Source organism: Acanthopagrus latus, chromosome 16 (genome assembly GCF_904848185.1).
Source record: "Acanthopagrus latus isolate v.2019 chromosome 16, fAcaLat1.1, whole genome shotgun sequence".
Lineage (NCBI taxonomy): Eukaryota > Metazoa > Chordata > Actinopteri > Spariformes > Sparidae > Acanthopagrus > Acanthopagrus latus.
The window spans coordinates 7,359,402-7,378,319 of NC_051054.1; the positions used below are offsets into that span (position 1 = coordinate 7,359,402).

Sequence of the window (18,918 nt, forward strand, 5' to 3'; positions counted from 1 at the left end):
AAGCGTGTACACACGGACACTCGGGTAAGTTTAAGAGGTTTTCTGCCCTGCAGTTGTCCTTGGGCAATATCATCACAGAGAGAATCAATAGAGCCATCGCTCAGAGTGAATGGAAAGAGGGAGAGAGACATTGAGAAATATATTGGAGGAAAGAGGGGAGTGTACAGAAAGATGGGGGGAGAGAGAGAAAATAATAGATGTGAGGGAGGGAGGGAGGGCTGGAGCAAGAAGTAGAGAAGGTAGAGAAAAGAAAACGGAAATCTGTGTAAACGAGGCGCATCATTAGAGGGAGTGAGAGGGAAGTATCACAGCCGGATAAGAGGATGAGTGGAGTAAGGAGCTGGCAAAAGTGTGTGAGGCAGAGGAGTACAAAAGGCAGCAGAAGACAAAGTGACAAGGATGGATGAAGGAAGCGAGTGAAAGTAGAACAGATGGAGAAGGAGGGAGAAAAATCAGGGGGGGGAGGAAGGGGATGAGTGAGCAAGCGAGGCATGTGAGCATGTAGTGAAAGAAAAAAAAGCAGGGGGGGAGGTGAGGAGGGAGGTTAGAAGAGCTTTGAGTCACTCTGTGATTCAGTGAGGAAAATAAGAGAGAGGAGGAAGGAACATGGAGGAAATTAAGGATAAAGGTGGCCCGAGTGCGAGCGAGTAAATGAGGAAGTGAATGATGTTGAGAGTGGATGAAGGGACGATGGAAGAAAAGAAAAAGAGCGATTAGTCTGAGTGAGCCGGTGATTAAATGAGACACAGAGTGACCCTGCAATCAAGTTCTGCCAGATTTATGGTATATTGTACATGAAGGACACTTTATTATGTCGGAGGATCAAATTGAGATGTACTTGCTCTTGTCAACATGGCCGATCAGAGCAAAGGATTTTTTTTTTTCCCCCCTGCTCAAGTAGTGAGACAAGTAAAACGCAGCTACAACGCTGGAGCACAGACGGAGCAAAGAATCCATAAAACATGAAAAGGGCGGTGCATCTCAAATTTCAGAGCCGAGGAGACAAAATACATTTCATCATTTGGCTCGGATCGACATAGATAAATGCGTTTCCCTATAGAGCAGCAACACAGCTGGGAGTTGGACCCAGTCGACCCTCTTTGAGTCCCGCCCATTTTCACTATGTGCTCCAATAACAGTTGAGCAAGCTTGAGAAAGAAAAACAAGTTAATAATATGGTCTGGAGTTGTCACCTGGGGACCTATAAATGTGACACTCAATACACTGACCATGCAGAAGGCGTTTGTATTGATCTTCACAGATGCATCTTAGGTTGGCTAATGATAGCCCAACACTAGCTGTCTAGCTAGCCTTACAATGGATAGCTAATGTTACATCGGAAGTAGTTAACCTATTGTCAGATCACCAACTTCAGCCTGGTTTCACATCCATTTGTGGTCATGTTAAACGATCTGGAGGACAGATGGGAATGTTGCAGATGTACTTTCAAGATGACACAAATTAACGTTAGCCAGAAAAGATCAAGACCTCCCTCTTTAAATTCCATTACACACCATCCGAAGCGTCACAAACACCTGGCCATCACTGCTTCAGCATTAAGACTATAAACAAGATGCATTTGTATTTGTTAGATTGCTGCAGCAGGAACGGCAACAACATCTGTACCTACCAGTTGTTGTCAGCCACATGATCTTACTGTGAGAGTTTTTAATTATTGGTGAGCTACTGAATGAGAAGGAGAGGCGGAGAAGCAGGAGTCCTTGAAAGACTGTTCTGCTTGAAGCAAATGCCAGTGCATCTCAAGTATCTCTTTTATTTGTGAAGCATGTATTTAGTAGAGAAACTACCACGGCTTGGAATCTTAAAAAAAAAAAAAAAAAAATCATGTTGGATAAAAGATCATAGTGAGCGGTGGCGTTTGTACATTGTGTGGCTCTCTGAATGGAGTAGACATCACAGAGGGCAAGGACTGTTGCCGGCTGACGCAGGTTTTATCGCTGCTGTCTGACTCTAAAATATATGTCTGTGCACAAGTCAGTAGTCTGGACACGGAGGAAAATCTACAGCTCAGGTGGGTTATGAATGGAGAAAGGAGTTTAGTTGTGTTGAGGATTAACTGGATGGAGGCGACCTGCTTCTGTGACTCCGTGATTGCATTGAACTAGTCCGGCCAGGACAGCAGCCTGTCCTGTCGTCAACTTCATTAGCAGGGTCCCATGTTAACGCATGACAAATGGCCTACGCTGGAAAGAGGCTGATTAGATCAGAATAGATCATCGGAGACACAGATTAGCTCATATTACCCTCATACAGCACCTCTCATTATTACCCAGCTGGCCTGTGCTCCTGCTATGAGGTGAGCTCAGGCCCCCCACCCCTCCTCCTCCTCCTCCTCCTCCTCCCCCTTCTTTCTCCCACTCTACACCTTGCAAAGTGCTGTGAACGCTTGGGGAGAGGCATAGTGGCCTATATTAATGTAATCCCCTGCACCTAGCACTGCCAGCTCAGCACAGTGCAGCCTTCGTTACGACAATGGGAGTAATGGGCACAGCTCTTACGTATTATCGCCCTGCACTGTTAGCCAGGCAGACATTAACCTGTGGAACTCAACATGTACATCTTCCTCACCATGACAGTCTGCTGCAGCCTGATTTTTTTCTTTCTTTCTTACACCCCCCCCCAAAGCACAGCATGAAGAAAAACCCAATCCAGGAATGTTTAATGTTGGCTGCATCCTTACTGCTGTTCCGAGGGATTTTCCATCTCTGATAGAAAGCTCAGGGTACATTTATTTCTCCACAGAAACATCGCTGCTGAAAAAAACAGTCGCGAAAGGTACAGCTAATCTTTTTACCCCTGCAAATTAACAGAAAAATGTAATTAACCCACACATCCCTTGGGCATGAAATGAAAAACACACACACACACACTTACTTAACACATATCAGGTTGATCAAGGACAATTCGCTCCGTGTTTGGTTAGATCTTACGGATAAGAACTCCTCTGTGCTGAGACGGTCCTAAAGCTTAGCTTTAACTGGCTCAATCAATCTACAAAGATTGTATGGAAATGGGCAATATTGTGGATCAAAGGCCTGAAAGTGATGATGAAATGAAGAGCATGATGGTGAAATGAAGAAATTAAGCTTCTTGAGAAATATAAGGCAAGAACTCAAACTTTTTCTAAAAGACCAAAACTTGGACTCTCGGAAAATTAATACAAGCGCAAAATAATAACAGAAGTGTAAAAAAGTTCAGGGCGAGTGTCTGATAAAATGACAAATGGCAGCATTTTCAGACTAGATATGAAAATGCGTTTCAGAGACGCTGCTCATGAGAAGCTGAGCAACAAATGTTTCACATCGTATATCACGGTGAAATTAATTCTGAGGCCCTGCTGTAATTACCCCACACAAATGAAACCATGGTTGAGAGGATTGGTATAGACTCCATCTCATGCTGCTAGTCTTGTTACTGCTGCTTGTGCTTCTCTAAATTAAGATCACATTTGCCGTCAACCTCATTACTTACCGCAGTAAGGCGGCGCTGCGACTTGTCACTCCTCTACGTTGGTGTTGCTCTATGCACATGTTTTTTAATGTTTCTTACTTAAGAGGATAAATATGTTGGAAGTGATTCTTAAGCTTTTCATTCATTCTGCCATCTGCCATCACTTGAAACTCTGAAGGCTTTAATTAAGCTTCAGACGCTTCCATTTATGTGCTGTAAAATAATCTAAAGTTTTCTGTCAATCTGACCCAAATACATATACATGTATAATTGCCCGGCGCGTAGAGCTTCTACCGTAGTTACTCCTATTTTGAAAACTCACAACTCATCTCAGCTCTTGAAATATTCAGCTGGACGCTTCCGACACGTGGCCGCTAAAATGGCGCCAATTATCTTTCCAGTAAGCCAATCATAACCCCACACTAACACTTTAAACACAGAACATCTCTCAGTGTGTCTGAGAAGCACTAGCATTTTCAGTCAGTGGAGGAGAGATTCGCCAGCTTTACCTTCTGCAGTAGTTTGTGTTGTAAAGTCTGCATAATTACAGCCACCTCGTGGTAAAACACAAGTCTTGTCTCTGGAGTCTGCGTCAGGAGGAAGAATAATGTGACAGATGTGCGTATTTTAGTTTCTTTATGAGTTGCGGACTCGATGGAGCCAAGACTGAGACTACTGCCTTTGGACTCACTGACTGATTGACAGTAGCGTGAGTACTGACCTGGAGCAGGCTTTTGTGGTTTTTTTTCATGCTAACATCTGGATTAGATTGAAACAGTTTTGGGATTGTGGGGATTTTATGTTTTTGCCATTAAAAGCAGCATTAATCTGTTTTTTGACCGCCTGTGTTGACAACACCTAATACAGTCGTCATGGCAAACAAATTGGCAAACTGCTGTCCATTTACCCATCTGACAGACATAGATCAGAACAAGGATCAATACAATCTGGAGTTCATCCTTTGGCCACCTGATGTATGCAAGTCCAATATCCGGTCTCCTTTTAGCTCTGTTGTTGGTTTCCACCAGCCCCTGAGGTTAAAAATGGCTTATTGGTACAATTCTCCACTATGTTCAGCAGCTACATGCCAACAAGCAGCACTAACAGCTAGTTAGTAATTGCTGTTAAGTGCTGGGCAGGGAACAAACAGTCATTTTCTTTTCACTGAAAAACAGTTCCCTGCTGCAACTGGAAATGTGGCTGTTAAAGTCAGACGCACCCTGAAAAAACAAAACAATAAGCTAAATTGGCTAAAAAGCACCATAGAGCGGAAAGGACCTGCTGAGTGGGGTGATCATTTTCTATAGGTTTTTGGAACTCAGTAGTTATTAAGGTACTGACCAAATTACAGCGTCACTAATGAGTGCCGATTTACATTAAATCAGTGTGTGCCAAATTTCGGTAAGTCCATCAGCAGCGTTACAGAGAGAAAGAAAAAGAGCGAGACGTCACCCCTCAGGGAAACACTTACTGCAGTATTTGTAAAACAAAATACAAAGCGGATCAGGACAACACGTCTCACCTGAGTCAAAAATAAAAGTGATATTTATCTAAAAGCTGAAGAGTTTACTGTGGTTGATCCAGCAGCAGTAGTCGAGGTTAGCACGCCTGCAGCCAGCAGCCAGCTGAACACTTCTACGTGAATGAAGAGGCAGCAACAACCAGATCTCTAATTGCTGGGAACTTTGACGGTATCTTGGCTTTTTTACTAGCGTCAGCCATAACTTAGCCACTGGCTACTTCTGAAATTCCACTATGCTGTTTGGTATGCTAAAACAGTGTGTGAGGTTTCTAAAGTATGTCGGGAACCTTCGGATAAAATCAAAAGTGCATATATTTATGGAGAAATATTCAAGTATGCTTGCACTGCTATAGTGACAACAACATGTTTCTTATTCTTTGAAACAGGCTGACCAGATGTTGCACTGGCACATTGCTGCCCTGTGCTTCCTGGTATTTATGTGTCTTTTGACAATTGATATTCCTCAAGTCTTCCTTTCAGCCCAGGTATCCAGGTTGATAAAGTGCTCAGAGTATAAAGAGTTTCTTTATAGCAGTTTTCACCTGCTTCCAGGTGTCTGAACAGCTTCTTCCTTTGAAGCAAAGCCGGTCGAATTTGGTGGCTTATTCTTCAAAATCATATTTTTGTTATTTCAGACGGAGGGAGGGAGAGCGAGAGAGAGAGAGAGACAGAGAGAGAGAGAAAAGTACCACAAAAGACATTGTTACTATAGTAGCTTTAATATCTTATACACCTGAAGTTTCCATGTATGAATGAAGTGTCAATGTCACTACTGTCACAGCAGGATTTGTATTCATTTATAATTCAGTTGCTGTCATACAATCCCCACCAGTGACATCACGATTAAATAATACATGTAATTCCAAGTGAGCCTGTCTTTTCATAATGCAGTGGTGTAAAATTGTCAAAGACTGGAGTCACTGTGGGAATTTTCCAGTGGCCAATAAAATCGACTTTGTGACAAAGTGAAAGGGAATGCAATAAAAGTCAACCGCTTTGATGTGCCCAAACAATCTGAGGACAAAAAACTCTGCACTGATGAGAGGCTTAAGTAAAATCATATGAAGCCTTCAACTGCAGATTATACAAGATACAATTTGTCAGATTCTTTTATGCAATGGTTTACAGTTATTCTGCATTTCCACCCTTGCTTTTTTTCTTTCTGGTCCACATAATTTGTTTCTTCTCTGGGAAAAAAAAACAAAAAAATCATGCAAGAAAAGCCACGACAAGCTGTTCGAGGACGGGCCAACCACAAACAGCATCTGCTTGTTTTTCTGTTTTTGTGTACATCGGCAACAGGTGCTGCGTGCATGCACCGGCTGAGATAAAAGACACAGAACATCTGCAGATGTCAGGCGATACGTGCGGGTCTTTTCATTGTTGCTTATCATTAGTAGACGCTTTAAAACGTGTGTCTGAAGCCTTATTCTGACAATCAAATTACTGAGGGGGAGCAAAAAGGAGGAAGAAACCCACAAAAGAAAGAGCTGTGGGCGAAACTTCTACCTTGGGGAAGTTGATTTAAAACTCACTGTAAAAAAAAAAAAAAAAACCTCCACCATCCTGCTGCTCATTATATATCCTGTCCTACTATTGGACCCCTCATCATTTTCTATAATTGCCCCCATTGGCCGGATTCCTTCCTGGCCCTATTTCGTCCTGTTCCGCCGAGAAAATTAAGGCATTCCTCTGGCGACCCTGACCCGTCCCAGGCCTTGTCGTTTGATTGACAGCCCATTAGCGCGCCATTGATTGGTGGAATCTTGGAATGTGTGAGCCAACCTAATTAGGGCGAGTCACTCCTCTCTGAATGTCAATTGAGACCCCTCGGAGGAAACAAAACTGCAGGCAAATGAGGCCCTCTCTAATCCTCTGGAAGGAAACTGTTGTTTTTTTGTACTCGACAAGATCAGTATAATTTACAGTACAGAGCCACAGAAACAAATGTGTGTGTGGATACAAATGCACACACACACAATCTGTAAAGAACGTTATTTACACTCCAGCATAATATGCATATATTAATCAGCCAGCCATGTATAAGCACACAAATACATACTCACATGGGTTTTAAATATGCATTCCCTGCTTGATGCATATACTGTATATTCACTTTGCCAGAGGTCCTGATAAAGACGTCACCTCGGTCACCTGCACAGACACCACAGCGTCTCGCAGGGAGGTGACTGAGCGGACATGAACACACACTTCCTGTGTGCAAACACCCCGTCCCCCCGCTCTCGCAAACACTTTGGATGTGTGCGAGCGTGTTTTACCCTGTTTGAACACGCACACACACACAAACATGCTAAGACACACACTGGCTCCCCAGCATGCATGTTTTCCCTGGCAGCTGTGTTTTTTTTGCCTTCAGCACGTTCGGAGACTATTTGGACTAATCAATGCAGCTCCGCGCCGCAGATGGTCCTTGACTGGATCCACTTGTATCCTGCCATTTGTCATCTCGCCTTCTCCTCCTTATTCATGCTACGACAAACAGCGGTACAAACGTAACCCCCCCCCCCAAAAAAAGAACTTACCTTGACAGTTTTGGTTTTAATGGGTTTGTGAATTCAATCATGAAAAACGTAGCGCGCTTGGTGTGGCCGCGCGAGTGCTCAAGATGGTTTCTGTACCGCAGGCAAAGATGCTAATGAGACGTGCTGTTGTTGATGCTTTCTGCTATGAAATAACGGTGCCAGTGCAGATGACATCATATCAGGCTGGCGTAGGGTTGAGTGATATTTGTGTGGGAAGTGAGGTGTGTGCGTGAGGATTGTGAGACAATATGAGGCCTACCTCTGCCAAGGTTTGGTTTGTCAAACAGGATTACTGAGAAACTACCTGCCTGATTATTTTTTGGGGATTTTGTCAAAAGGTGCAAAACCTTCAAACACTAAGTTAAATCACCATCAGGATTTGAATAAAACGTTCAGACGTTATGACTGTGCTCTGCCTACAGAGATATCGACTGAAGCTAGCATGCTAACAATAAAGCCCGGTTCTATAAAACTGAAGCTCTGGTGCTGTAGCACACCAACACTCTCCCCAGCTCTCAGTCCAAACTGCTAGCAGCATAGCTAACTGAGCTAACTGCCTACAGGTAGCTGCAGTTAGGGGTTATTTTACTGATTTGCTTCCCTCTGTTTGTTTTAACTATAAATTCAACAGATGGCCAGTTCTTACATGCAGCACCTTTTTGATTTGGCCATGGTGGAAAAAGCTTAAAAAACAGTATGCGGTCATGAAGTAGTTGCTCAGGCTTCATACAGAAAGCAGTCATATTTATTTTGCCACCGTCCCTCTTCTTTTGTGTTTTGGACAGTTTGACATTCCGTAACAATAAGCCCTAAAGACATCATCCCCGCACTTGAATCTAACAATATCCCCTTAAGTTACACAACACATCTTGGAATTATTAAACTGTACATACCCGTCACGCCGGGAGCAGAAGATGGCAGAGGATGGCAGGAAACGGCGGGCCAGCAGCTCGGCCGCGGAACATTCATCCAAAATAAACTGACGGGAACGGGATCAGACAAACAGAGCGGGCGACTCGACAAGGACATAAAAGAAAACATGAACTAATGAGGGGACGAGGTGCAGGTGGGAGACAGCGGCAGAGAGACACAGGTGACGGTGACGAGCAGAGGAGAGGACTGAGAGCAGGGGCAGGGCTGACGGAGCTGATGCAGGGCAGGTGTGGAGGGAAGGCAGAGTGCCGAGGAGCAGACGGGCACAGGAGGGGAACAGAGAAGAAAAGACACTGACAGATAAAAGAAGACAGAAATGAATTTAGACGATTTAAGTCCTTCTTAAACTGTTGATCATTTGAATCTGGTTGAATTAATTCTGTACAATCACACATTAACCGTTCTGAATACACATTGTTGAGCCCCTGATTGAGGTAAATCATCCAATGTGATTGTTTCCTATCATGCTCAGATATGTGATTTATTTTCTTATTCTTAATATATTTGATTCACTTTGATTTGCTCTTTCATTAGATTATAGTTGCCTCTGTCTTTCTGTCTGTGGTGTCATGTGTGAACTATAACAACGCTTTTTTTCTGCATGCACATTCAAATTTGACTGAAAATGTCACCCTTTTTTTTGTTGTAGTGTTTTTGTCAACAAGCTGTCATGTCATCGATGTGGTTTCAATCAAAGCATTTAATATTTGTGCAAAGGTCCATGACAGTGAAGTATTCTCTGCTTTGTACTGCATGTAAAATATCTCCAATCTAAAAGTATACAGTATAATGAATGCAAAGCGGAGATTATGTTGCCTCAGCCAGGCACAGCGAAGACGCATATGCCTATAGATGCTGCACATGCAGATTTGTATACCGTAGAGGAGTGGGGCTATTTGTCTCGAGTGCCCTTCTAGTTTCTGCGAAAGAATTTCTTGTGCAGCAGCCCTTTTGTGTCGAGCTGCATCTGAGTGTTTTTCTTGTTTTGTTTTGAGGGTCCAAGGTCGTTTTAAAACTTAATTTGCCGTCCTTCTCTAGAACAGCTGAAGAAATGGAAGGCCGGTCAGCGCAAACATACATTGAGTTAGTAAAGTACAATTTGAAAGTGATGCACACCCTTGATTCCAACAAAGGTCGATGTGAAAAAGAAACTCAAACTTTCTGTGTTCAAAAAACCGTGTCGTCTCTGCTCGTTTGAAATGTGTTGCCGGCATTCAATTCAAAGTGAGCACGTTTCAAGAAATAAACAGTGTTGGTGGTAAAATATTGAACACGCAGTCTTTGTTCTGTTTTACTGAGAATATGTTAAAAAGCATTATTAAATGATCACACTCTGTTTCATTGGTTCTACACAGGGGTCCCGACTTTCTTTAGAATCAAGGTTCTATGAAATATTGACGTCCCACTCTAAAAAATAAATTTACTAAAACGCAACATTGGCCAACTCTAGTCTGAATATTTCATTCTCACACTCAATTGTTGAAAGGCTTTTTGTGTGGAATAATTTACCACTAAAGAGCATTTCTTTGTCGTCACCGTCTGCAGAGTTTTTGGCGTCCCGCGGCCCGAAGCAGTTTTTTAAAAAATAAACCTTTTCAATTCCAGTCAGAGTAATGAAAACAGGGAAATTAAGCAAATAGTTAATTGGGGAATTACTACAAACCATCTTAAGACGCCACATGTGAGTTAGTCGATTTAGATTTTTTTTTTTTTTATCGGCTGAGGGCTACACAAGCAGAGGCCGCCAAACAGAAAAGCAAAGGAAGTCTTGGCACAAAATGGAGAGCACAAACGCACTTAACCACACACACGTATGTTACCAAAACCATCATTTATATATATATTTATATATATATATATATATATATATATATATATATATATATATATATATACATTCTCACGCTCACACACATGCAATAAACCTCTTCAAACCCCCTTTTTGTAACGCACACACACACACACATCTGCACACACAAAGACGCACATACACATGCAGGGCGCTGCTGCTGCTTCCAGATAAGTCTCCCTCCGTAGACCAGTGTCTTTGTACATCAGGGGGAGCGGAGGGTGAAAGGAACTGAGAGGAATGAACTCATGTCGTTAATTTGTTTCAACTCTAAAGACACACGGCGCGCGCCAACTCCAAATCTTCCCTGAACATTCCCCACTTCTCCACGCCCGTGCACCTTCTCCCCGCGCCCTGCGGCCCTCTCCAGCTCTGCTCCGTTTGATTACTTGTCTTTCTTCCTTTTTTCTTCCCTCCTCTCCGTCCTCCGCCTCTTAGCCGTCAGCTCCGTCTCGCTCCTTGTTGGCGAGCGTCGTGATAAAAAGGTGATATAGCTGCCTTTTAGAGCCGCGCCAGGAATGCTAACTCACGGCTCCCTGGCAGTTCAGCAGCCTCTGTGCTACCTGGGTTTTGCACTGCCAGATTACTTGGGATTACATTTACACACGCATACACTCTCTCTCCGATGCGCACACACACACACACACACAATGAGACACACACATGCAAAGGCAGCTTGTCTCCCCCCCTCACCCCCACCCGAACAGGCGAGCACTCACCCTTACTCAAATTGGCAGTTGTTGTTGGCTCACCCCTCAGCTGAACCACTATGTTCTCCAGCAGTCTTTTACCAGTGTAATTACTGTTTTGGCTCAGGAATGACTCATTGATGTGGTTTAATGGTGTGGGTTGTATGTTTTTTTGGGGGCAAGTAGCAAATTTCGCTGTCTACCTCAAAGAGGCAGGGAAAATGTGACAGGGAGAGAGGTACGCAGGGAGGAGATCAGAGGGAGAGACGGGGATGAAGGCGAAGGCGGGATGAAACAGGTGGCGGGTGAGCAGGTAAACGGAAAAGCGGGATAAAGGGAAGGGTGTTGAAACGCAGCGGACAGAGGGTAGGCGATGAGGCGACAGAGGGCAGGGGGGTGGCGAGTGGACGGGAGGAGGGATCTGACACGGGGGGGGAGAGATACAAGGCCCCCTCGCTTGCAGAGATGAAGGGCTACTTTAATTGGGTTTCTGATGCCTGCTTAATCCTGTTCTCCACATTAATCCCTCACAATGTACATAAGCAAAACAAATACACCCAGCGGGGGGGGGGCTGTGAATAGGACACAGTGATACAGATAGAGTGTGCGTGCGGGACACCTGTAAACAACCTTCAGGGACAAACTAAGGACATGTCCCAGTCATCACTCCCCCCCCGGGTGCCCGGAGGAGCTTCGCAATCTCACTCACAGAGCCTTAATAAGCATCCTCCTCCAGGACTGCATTGTGCCGCAGGAATGTTATTCGTGCCGTCATTCTTTTTCTCGAAAGGCGGCTTGATGTGCGGAGCAGCAGAGCAACAAGTGGGAACGAGTCACCTTGCCCAAAAGTAAAATTACATCTCAGTGCACCTTGTTTTTTTTGCGACTCTACTTGTGCCGACTGATGAAAAAACATCTATTCCCACTGCTCCCAATGCATTACATTCGTCACGCAGCCACTTAGCAGCCACTAACAATGCATATGATTCATCTCATGGTTACATTTTCTTCACTGTGATGATGGATTTGATTGGGGCTTTGGCGTACTTAATGCTGCAAACGTCTTTCCTTGAGCGCTTTTATTGATATTTTTAGAGTACGGGAGGGTGCCCCGCTTGAGAACATTTTCCATCTACTGAAAGAAATACAGGGTGTTTTGCAAACTGCTCTTTCAGAATGTACGGTTTCACTATCCATGAATCAGCCCAGTTTGGTGGGTAGTCAAGTCAAATTTGTTTGTGGTAAATAGCCTAAAATCACAAATCACGTCGCCTCAGAGGGCTTTACAATGTGTACAGTGTGACACCGCTCCATTAAGGCGCTGCCTCCCACACAACAACAACAACAAAAAAACCTTTGCTGTCATTCTTTCATGTCTTTGTACACCACTAAAAGGAGTTGGAATAGAAATCCAAAAAGGATCAACTTTTGTAAACGGGCATCTTGCCACTGGGAGTAAGATGTCATCGCTCCTCAAATGTCACTGCGTCTTTATTGTTTTGACTGTTCGTTTTTTCTTGTTTTGTTGCTGAAACACATGTGGCATGGCAGAAATACATTTTTCAGCATCAGAGAAGAAAGTGTGCGTTTTGGATTACAAGCAGCTGATCTTGAGATCTGTCTACGGTTTCTTTTGGACCATCCAACATCGCCTGGTGGAGGAGAGGAAGACAGTCGGGATATGAGCCGGGCTAATGGACCGCTGTGCCAGCATCTTTACAGAGACCTGTCTCCACCACAACATCAAGGTGATGCAGCTGGGTGTGATGAGAGGAGGCGGGCTCTGTGCGGACGTCTCTGATGCTTTGTGCTCAGATAAAGATGATAGACGGTGTTTACCTGAGATGAACCTTCTCTGTGAAGATGGCGACCAAATCATCATCACCACCTTGTCGCTGCTGTTCACAAACAAACTTTTAATGTCGTTATGCAAACCTGCATAATATCATTATGAATGAGCAACTTTGAACCTAAAATTTTGATTTTATAATTTACATAATCACTCATATTTAACCAAGAGCATAGTCTTAACTGAATTCTCGTTAAAACTGATTAAAACAAACAGTTTTTAAAAATACCAAGGTTAATTAAAATGGGCTTAACTTAACTAGTTAAATTGTTCGAGCCTCAAACAAAACAAAATAAACAGTTCAGCTCAGTCTGCATGTTAACGGAGACTGAATTTGTATTTAATCTGTAGCAGTGAGGTTTCCCTCAGAGAAAACAAGTTAGTGGCATTGATTTCTGGTCCTTTCATGGACACACGATTTACTGATTATATATTGAACTAGACTGGATTTCATTCGAGTCACAGCGACGTCCCGGTGGAGTTGGGATGTTTTCACATTCTTCACATTTTCCTCAAAATAAAAAAAAAATTAAAAAAATCAATTTAGTGTTTTTCTCCAAACTGGTGAGTGTTACCTCGCAGGAATCTCTTAACCGGATTATCTAAAATGTTGTTTTTCAAAAGGTTCTATTGTCTTTGTCAAAACATGCAGATCCTTTAAAACCAAACGGTGACAAATTTGATTCAGTTCCAGCAGAATCTGTCTGAGGGAAACAGAATCAAGTAAACCAGATGATTTACAAATGGCCGCCCTGCATGGAGGTTACAGATTAACTTCCTGGCACTTGTTATTTTCCTTTATACCATTATGTGTGTTACCAGGTTCTGTTAGATCTTCTTACGTTAATTCCCCACCCAAAAATTTAAATTAACCATATAATCTACTGCATTTAAAGGCACACTACGTCATTTTGGGGAAGCTAATCAGAATAGAGGGTCCAAACAGTGTTCTGAGGACCTTATTTTCCTCTGATAGCAGCTTTTTTTTATTTCACCACTTACCACTGAGATTGAACTTCACCTCCAAACCTACAAGTGTTCAGCGTAGTATAAAATCATCCTTTTTTTTTTTTTTTTTTTACAGCGTTGACAAGCAGTCAAGATAATAAAAGCTAGAAACCTGAGCTCTCGATTTTCTGTCTGTCAAATGGATGTGACATCAAGGAAAAAAGTTATATAGAAGCAATGGAAACTGGCTCTGTTGGCATTTGATTATGGGTATTGTCAAATGCAACCAATTTGACAACTTGATCATAGTAAGTAGCGGCAGCAGCAGCCTGTTGCACTCAGACACTTGCACATTTTTTATAAGGCACCTTGTGATGAACTAGACTCGACCCAATAATCACCTCGTTGCACAACGCAAACAGAGCAGACATACATTCCAAAGTGCTTCAGTCCTGCTCGGCTCCAACACGTACCTGAGGGAGAGTGTGTGAAGAACTATGCAAGTTTAATGCTGCTGGTTTCTGCAGCAGAACAAAGCCCACAGTGTTGGTTTTTCATCTTTTTTTCCCCATACAGAGCGAGTCGAGCATGAGGAGACGAGGGCAGGAAAGCGCTGTTTTCTTTTTTTCTTGGGGCCAGCTGTATCAGATGTGTCCGTTAACTGCAGCGGGTATCACACCAGGTCAACCAGCAGGCTGTGAAATGACTTGTTGATCCCCGGGATGTGTGTGTGTGTGTGTGTGTTGGGGAGACACAGAGAGAGGGAGGTGATGCCTCTATCCGCAGGTATTTCAAGGAAACCTTTTCATGTTTAGACCTGGCACTGAACCGGGCCCTGCAGCATCACCCCCTTTGCTGAAGCTGCAGAGAAGGGGGAGGAAAGGGGGGAAGGCAGTGGCAGGAAAAAACAGCGGGGGCTAGACAACTGAAGCATCAGAAGCACCTGGGTTAAAAAACAAAAAATGATCAGGAAAGAGAGTGCGGGGACCCAATGAGGAACACCCGCACACCACTGCACACCACCCCCTGATACCACTCGGTTGACAAAAAGATTTACTGAATGTTCTGCTCTAACGATGGCAAATCAGATCACAGGGAAAAAAGAGAGGGGAGAGAGAGTGAGCGCAGGGTGGATGAAGGGGAGGACTGAGTGCTGTCCCCTTGCATGAGGCCAAATTAGCATGCACAGTAGATCTCTTTTATGGCACTGGCGCTGTCCGTGGTGCTGAAAAAGAAGTGGTTACACAACGGATAATGTTCTACTTGGACGACAGGAAGCAAAGTGGGGATAAATCTCTGAGGAAAATTGAGATTTCAGCAAGCTATTAGCTTTTTTTTTTTTGCGGCGGGGCCAACCTGGCAGGGACACCGGCGGTCTGTCAGAGAGCTGCACAGGAGGGGGGATTGCTTAAAAAGTGGAGGTGTTACCTCACAGGAGGGGGGAGCAGCATTTATAACAGGGTTCAGTTTAAGGAAAGGCATTAGGTCTGGTGTCTTAATAAAAAAAAAAAAATCTCATAATGTGTCTTTTCAAAAGGGCAGAATGCGAAGGTAAGTGAGTTTGCCCTCCAATAAAAGTCCACAGTCAGCTCTGGCCCAAAAGCGATTACTGTATTGGATCCTCTATCTGTTCTACAAGGCTCATTGAGAGGGGGGACACACGAGGAAACGTCTTCACTGCGTGTAGTTTCAGTTGTGAATGAAAATCGCAAATCCTCTGCGGGACCCCGACAAAAAGCGGCAAGAAATGTTACCCGACGACTTTTCATTAAAATTCAACAAGAGGCAGGCTCCGTGAGAGGTTAGATTATTGGCCGGCAGGCGCATGGGCACACACACACACACACACACACACACACACACACACACACACACACACACACACACACACACACACAGACCTAGACACGCTCACACACACACACGCACACACACACACACACTTCACAGCTGGTGTGCCTTCCTCCAGCAGAGACTGACAGAAGCGGGGCGACCGCTCTAAGCTGCGAGCGCTCATCTCTCCTCTCCTCTCCTTTCCTCTCTTCTTTTCTCGTCTCCACCGGCGCGTCTTTTCCACTGTTGACACAAAAGACTTTGAAGAGGTGAGAGGCGAGACGTCAAGAGCGCCGACAAATCACCGTCGACAGCGCAGCGGCAACAACGAAGAAAAGGCGAGAAAAGAAAAAAGAACCATCAAGTCCGAGGAAAAGCGGTGGAGCCGGGAGAAAAGAGGGAGCTATGCCATCTCCCGTCGAGCAGAGCCCAGTCCTCCTCTGTTGTGTGTCGGAGCTGCAGCATGGTGTCTCTCTCTGGACTCTGGACCTACTGCCTCACCCCCGGGAGACCTCATCTCCTCTTCCTCTCCGCCAGACCGCTCCTGCTGCTCCTTTTGCTGACCGTCATCTCCTCCCCGGAGTCCTGCTTCCCGCACCCTCAGCCTTGCCACATCCTCGCCCGGATAGGACACACCGTGCGCCTCGGCGCGCTCTTGCCAACCCGCCAGCCGGCACGGATACAAAACGCGCTCAACCGCGCCCTGGCTAGCCTCCGGCACCAGAGCGGAGGGGCAGACTCCTCCACGACAACGTCCCAAACGCCTCCCTTGCTGCCCTACAACCTCAGCCTGGAGATGGTGGCTCGATCGCCCGCCGGAGGGGACCCGGAGTCCTTGTCCCGGAGCGCCTGCCAGGACCTGGTGGTCAGAGGGGTATCCGCCGTGCTTGCCTTCCCTCGCTCCAGGGAGGAGCTGATCCAGGTGGAGTTCCTGTCCTCTTTCCTGGAAATCCCCTTCATCTCCATCCTGGAGGACACAGAGCCTCTTGTGACTAAGGTATGAGAGGATGCTGTGTGTGTTTTTCCCCTGCGTCTCTGTATGCACCTGTAGCAGTCATCTTTAAAGGAACAGAAAAACATGAAACACTGAAGGTTATTTTTGGATTTGTTTTTTCCCCCAATGTTCTTTTTTTTTGTTTGTAATGCTATCCGCAGCTTGCACTTGAATAAGCAGCAGCCCCCAACAGCCGCACATATTTGTGTTTAGGAGAGCTGACACTGGTGGCTGACCCGTTAGCCTGTGGCAAAGATTCTGGTGTCAGAAAACTCCTCTCACCTGCCACATCTAAGCATGGCTGGAGGCGAATGAAAAATGGAAAGGGAAGGTAATGGTAACAGGGCTAATAAGAGCAATTATTCTTAAACCGAACCCAGAGGAATGACTGGAATAATAGCATTAGAAGCAGAAATAGCAAAAAAAGAAGGAAAAAAAAAGAAAATGTGGGAAATGGATAATTGGAATTGAAGATTAAAAGACTATTTAGGCTCTTAAGATTTCCAAAATGTTTTTCTTCCAGCAAAGTCTTGCTGTTCATATTGATCTCAGCTGAGCTTTTCCTGGTGAACCTGCAGGCCCCCTTCACATGCATGTTTAATCTGGTAGCTCTGCCGTGGTATTGGACTGAACCCTCCAGCCCTCCAGCAGCAGAGGTTTAAAGTGAAATGCTTTTTTTCCCCTCTCTCTCTCTTTAAGCTTTCTCCTTCTTCTTCTCCTTCTTCTTCTTATTGTGTGTGTGTGTGTGTGTGTGTTTGTGTGCACGTCTGTGAACGAGTGTGTGTGCATGTATGATTGAAGACGGCCGTGTTTTGGCACCTTTCAGGGCGAATCATTCAAGGAGTCGAGGTGCTGCCGGATGGGTGCCGTGGAGACGGGTGGTGTCTGCGGCTTGCTCTTTTTTTTTGTGCGGGGATCACTTGTGTGTCGTGCGCTGCGAGTGTGTTTGCTCACACTGGCAGGTAGTGTAGGGCAATCAGCGTGTGTGCGAGTGTGTGTCCTGTTAGTATTCCCAGCAGCAGACGAGGTGCTTGCCAGTCAGTCAATCCAGCTCCAGTCATATCCGCCTCTATCCAACTGAGCGGCCAACTGCATCCCTCTGTCTCACACACAAACACACACACACACACACACAAACACACACACACAGGCACGTGCACATAAAGAGGACTTTCAACTTTCACACAGGTTCAACTGACACATACACACACACACACACAGGCTGAACTAAGAGGGGGCATTAGGGAGAGCCACAGGAGGGAGGGAGGGGAGTGTGTGGTGGCGAGATCTATAGTTTAAGTCTGAAATCTTTGTCCTGTCGCGTCTCTTTGTCAACAATGGATTGCTTATTCGATTTCAATAAAGCTCGCATGAATGAGAAGTCACACCACTTGACGGATGTGTCGGCAACGCAAGGAGATAAGCAGGGGAGAGCGGAAGGGAGGAAAGAAGGGAGAGGAGAGGAGAGGAGAGGAGAGGAGAGGAGAGGAGAGGAGAGAGAAGAAGGGGTAGACTGGGAAGGTGGAGAAGGTTTTTTAGTTGTTTTTTAGCTGTGGGAGGCCTTTCAGATCCACACAACTATGCCAAACAGTCAGTGGGCAAGAGAGGTTTCTCTCATCACCCTCTTCTCCTCTGTCTCCCTGCCTCAGCCTTTTCAGCATTTTTCTGCAATAACGCCAAGCAGGATTTTAATATAAACCGGGGCCTGTTTTGGTTCCAATTTTTCTATTTTATGCTGCCCAAAAAAAGTGCTACTGCAGCGTATTATATTCATGAAATCACTTGGTTCATAGTGTCCCAGTTATTGTTTTTAAGCAAGTACAAGAACAGAAAAGAGCAGGTACGATGAGACGTGATTACTGAAGAGGCAAATACAGTTTTAGAGATGGGAACGTGAAATTAATTGACAGAAATCCATGATGTCACATTGCTGAGCGCAGTAACCAAGGAGAGTGACCTTCAGGAGAGTGAAGGGCAGTAAATTCAGCCATTTGGATCCAAAAGTATAATAAAAATAGGAACAAGAAATTTGCATAGAATCTTGCATAGTATAATATATTAAGACTGCTCCCTTTCCAGCCCACTCATCAGTGGTTGAAACTTTACATTACTTTACGTTGCAAATTGACATTTCTGTCAGTGTGATTTTCAATGTTATGTTGTGACAACACTGCTAATGGTCTGGTTGGAGTGAGGCACTGAGGCACAAAACTCACTTGGTTAGGTTTAAGAAAAGAAAAGTGCTTTTGGCTTAATGTTATTAGAAATGTCTGGCTTTTGTTGCCAC

General features: G+C 44.7%; 2 protein-coding genes across 3 annotated transcripts in view; one reads left to right on the forward strand and one right to left on the reverse strand.

The window, feature by feature from the left end:
- cldn11a (claudin 11a) overlaps positions 1–8,552 on the reverse strand; it is a 40,365-nt gene extending 31,813 nt beyond the window's left edge. Inside the window, exon 1 of the mRNA XM_037125468.1 lies at positions 8,430–8,552. The gene's annotated coding sequence lies outside the window, so the exon portion shown is untranslated. The remainder of the gene's footprint in view (positions 1–8,429) is intronic.
- A 7,270-nt stretch (positions 8,553–15,822) lies between these two features.
- Positions 15,823–18,918, forward strand: part of grin3ba (glutamate receptor, ionotropic, N-methyl-D-aspartate 3Ba) — a 75,266-nt gene continuing 72,170 nt past the window's right edge. For both annotated transcript variants that reach the window (XM_037125129.1, XM_037125130.1), the window contains exon 1: positions 15,823–16,634. In XM_037125129.1, coding sequence (XP_036981024.1) covers positions 16,101–16,634 — 534 coding nt within the window. In that variant the 5' untranslated portion in view covers positions 15,823–16,100. The remainder of the gene's footprint in view (positions 16,635–18,918) is intronic.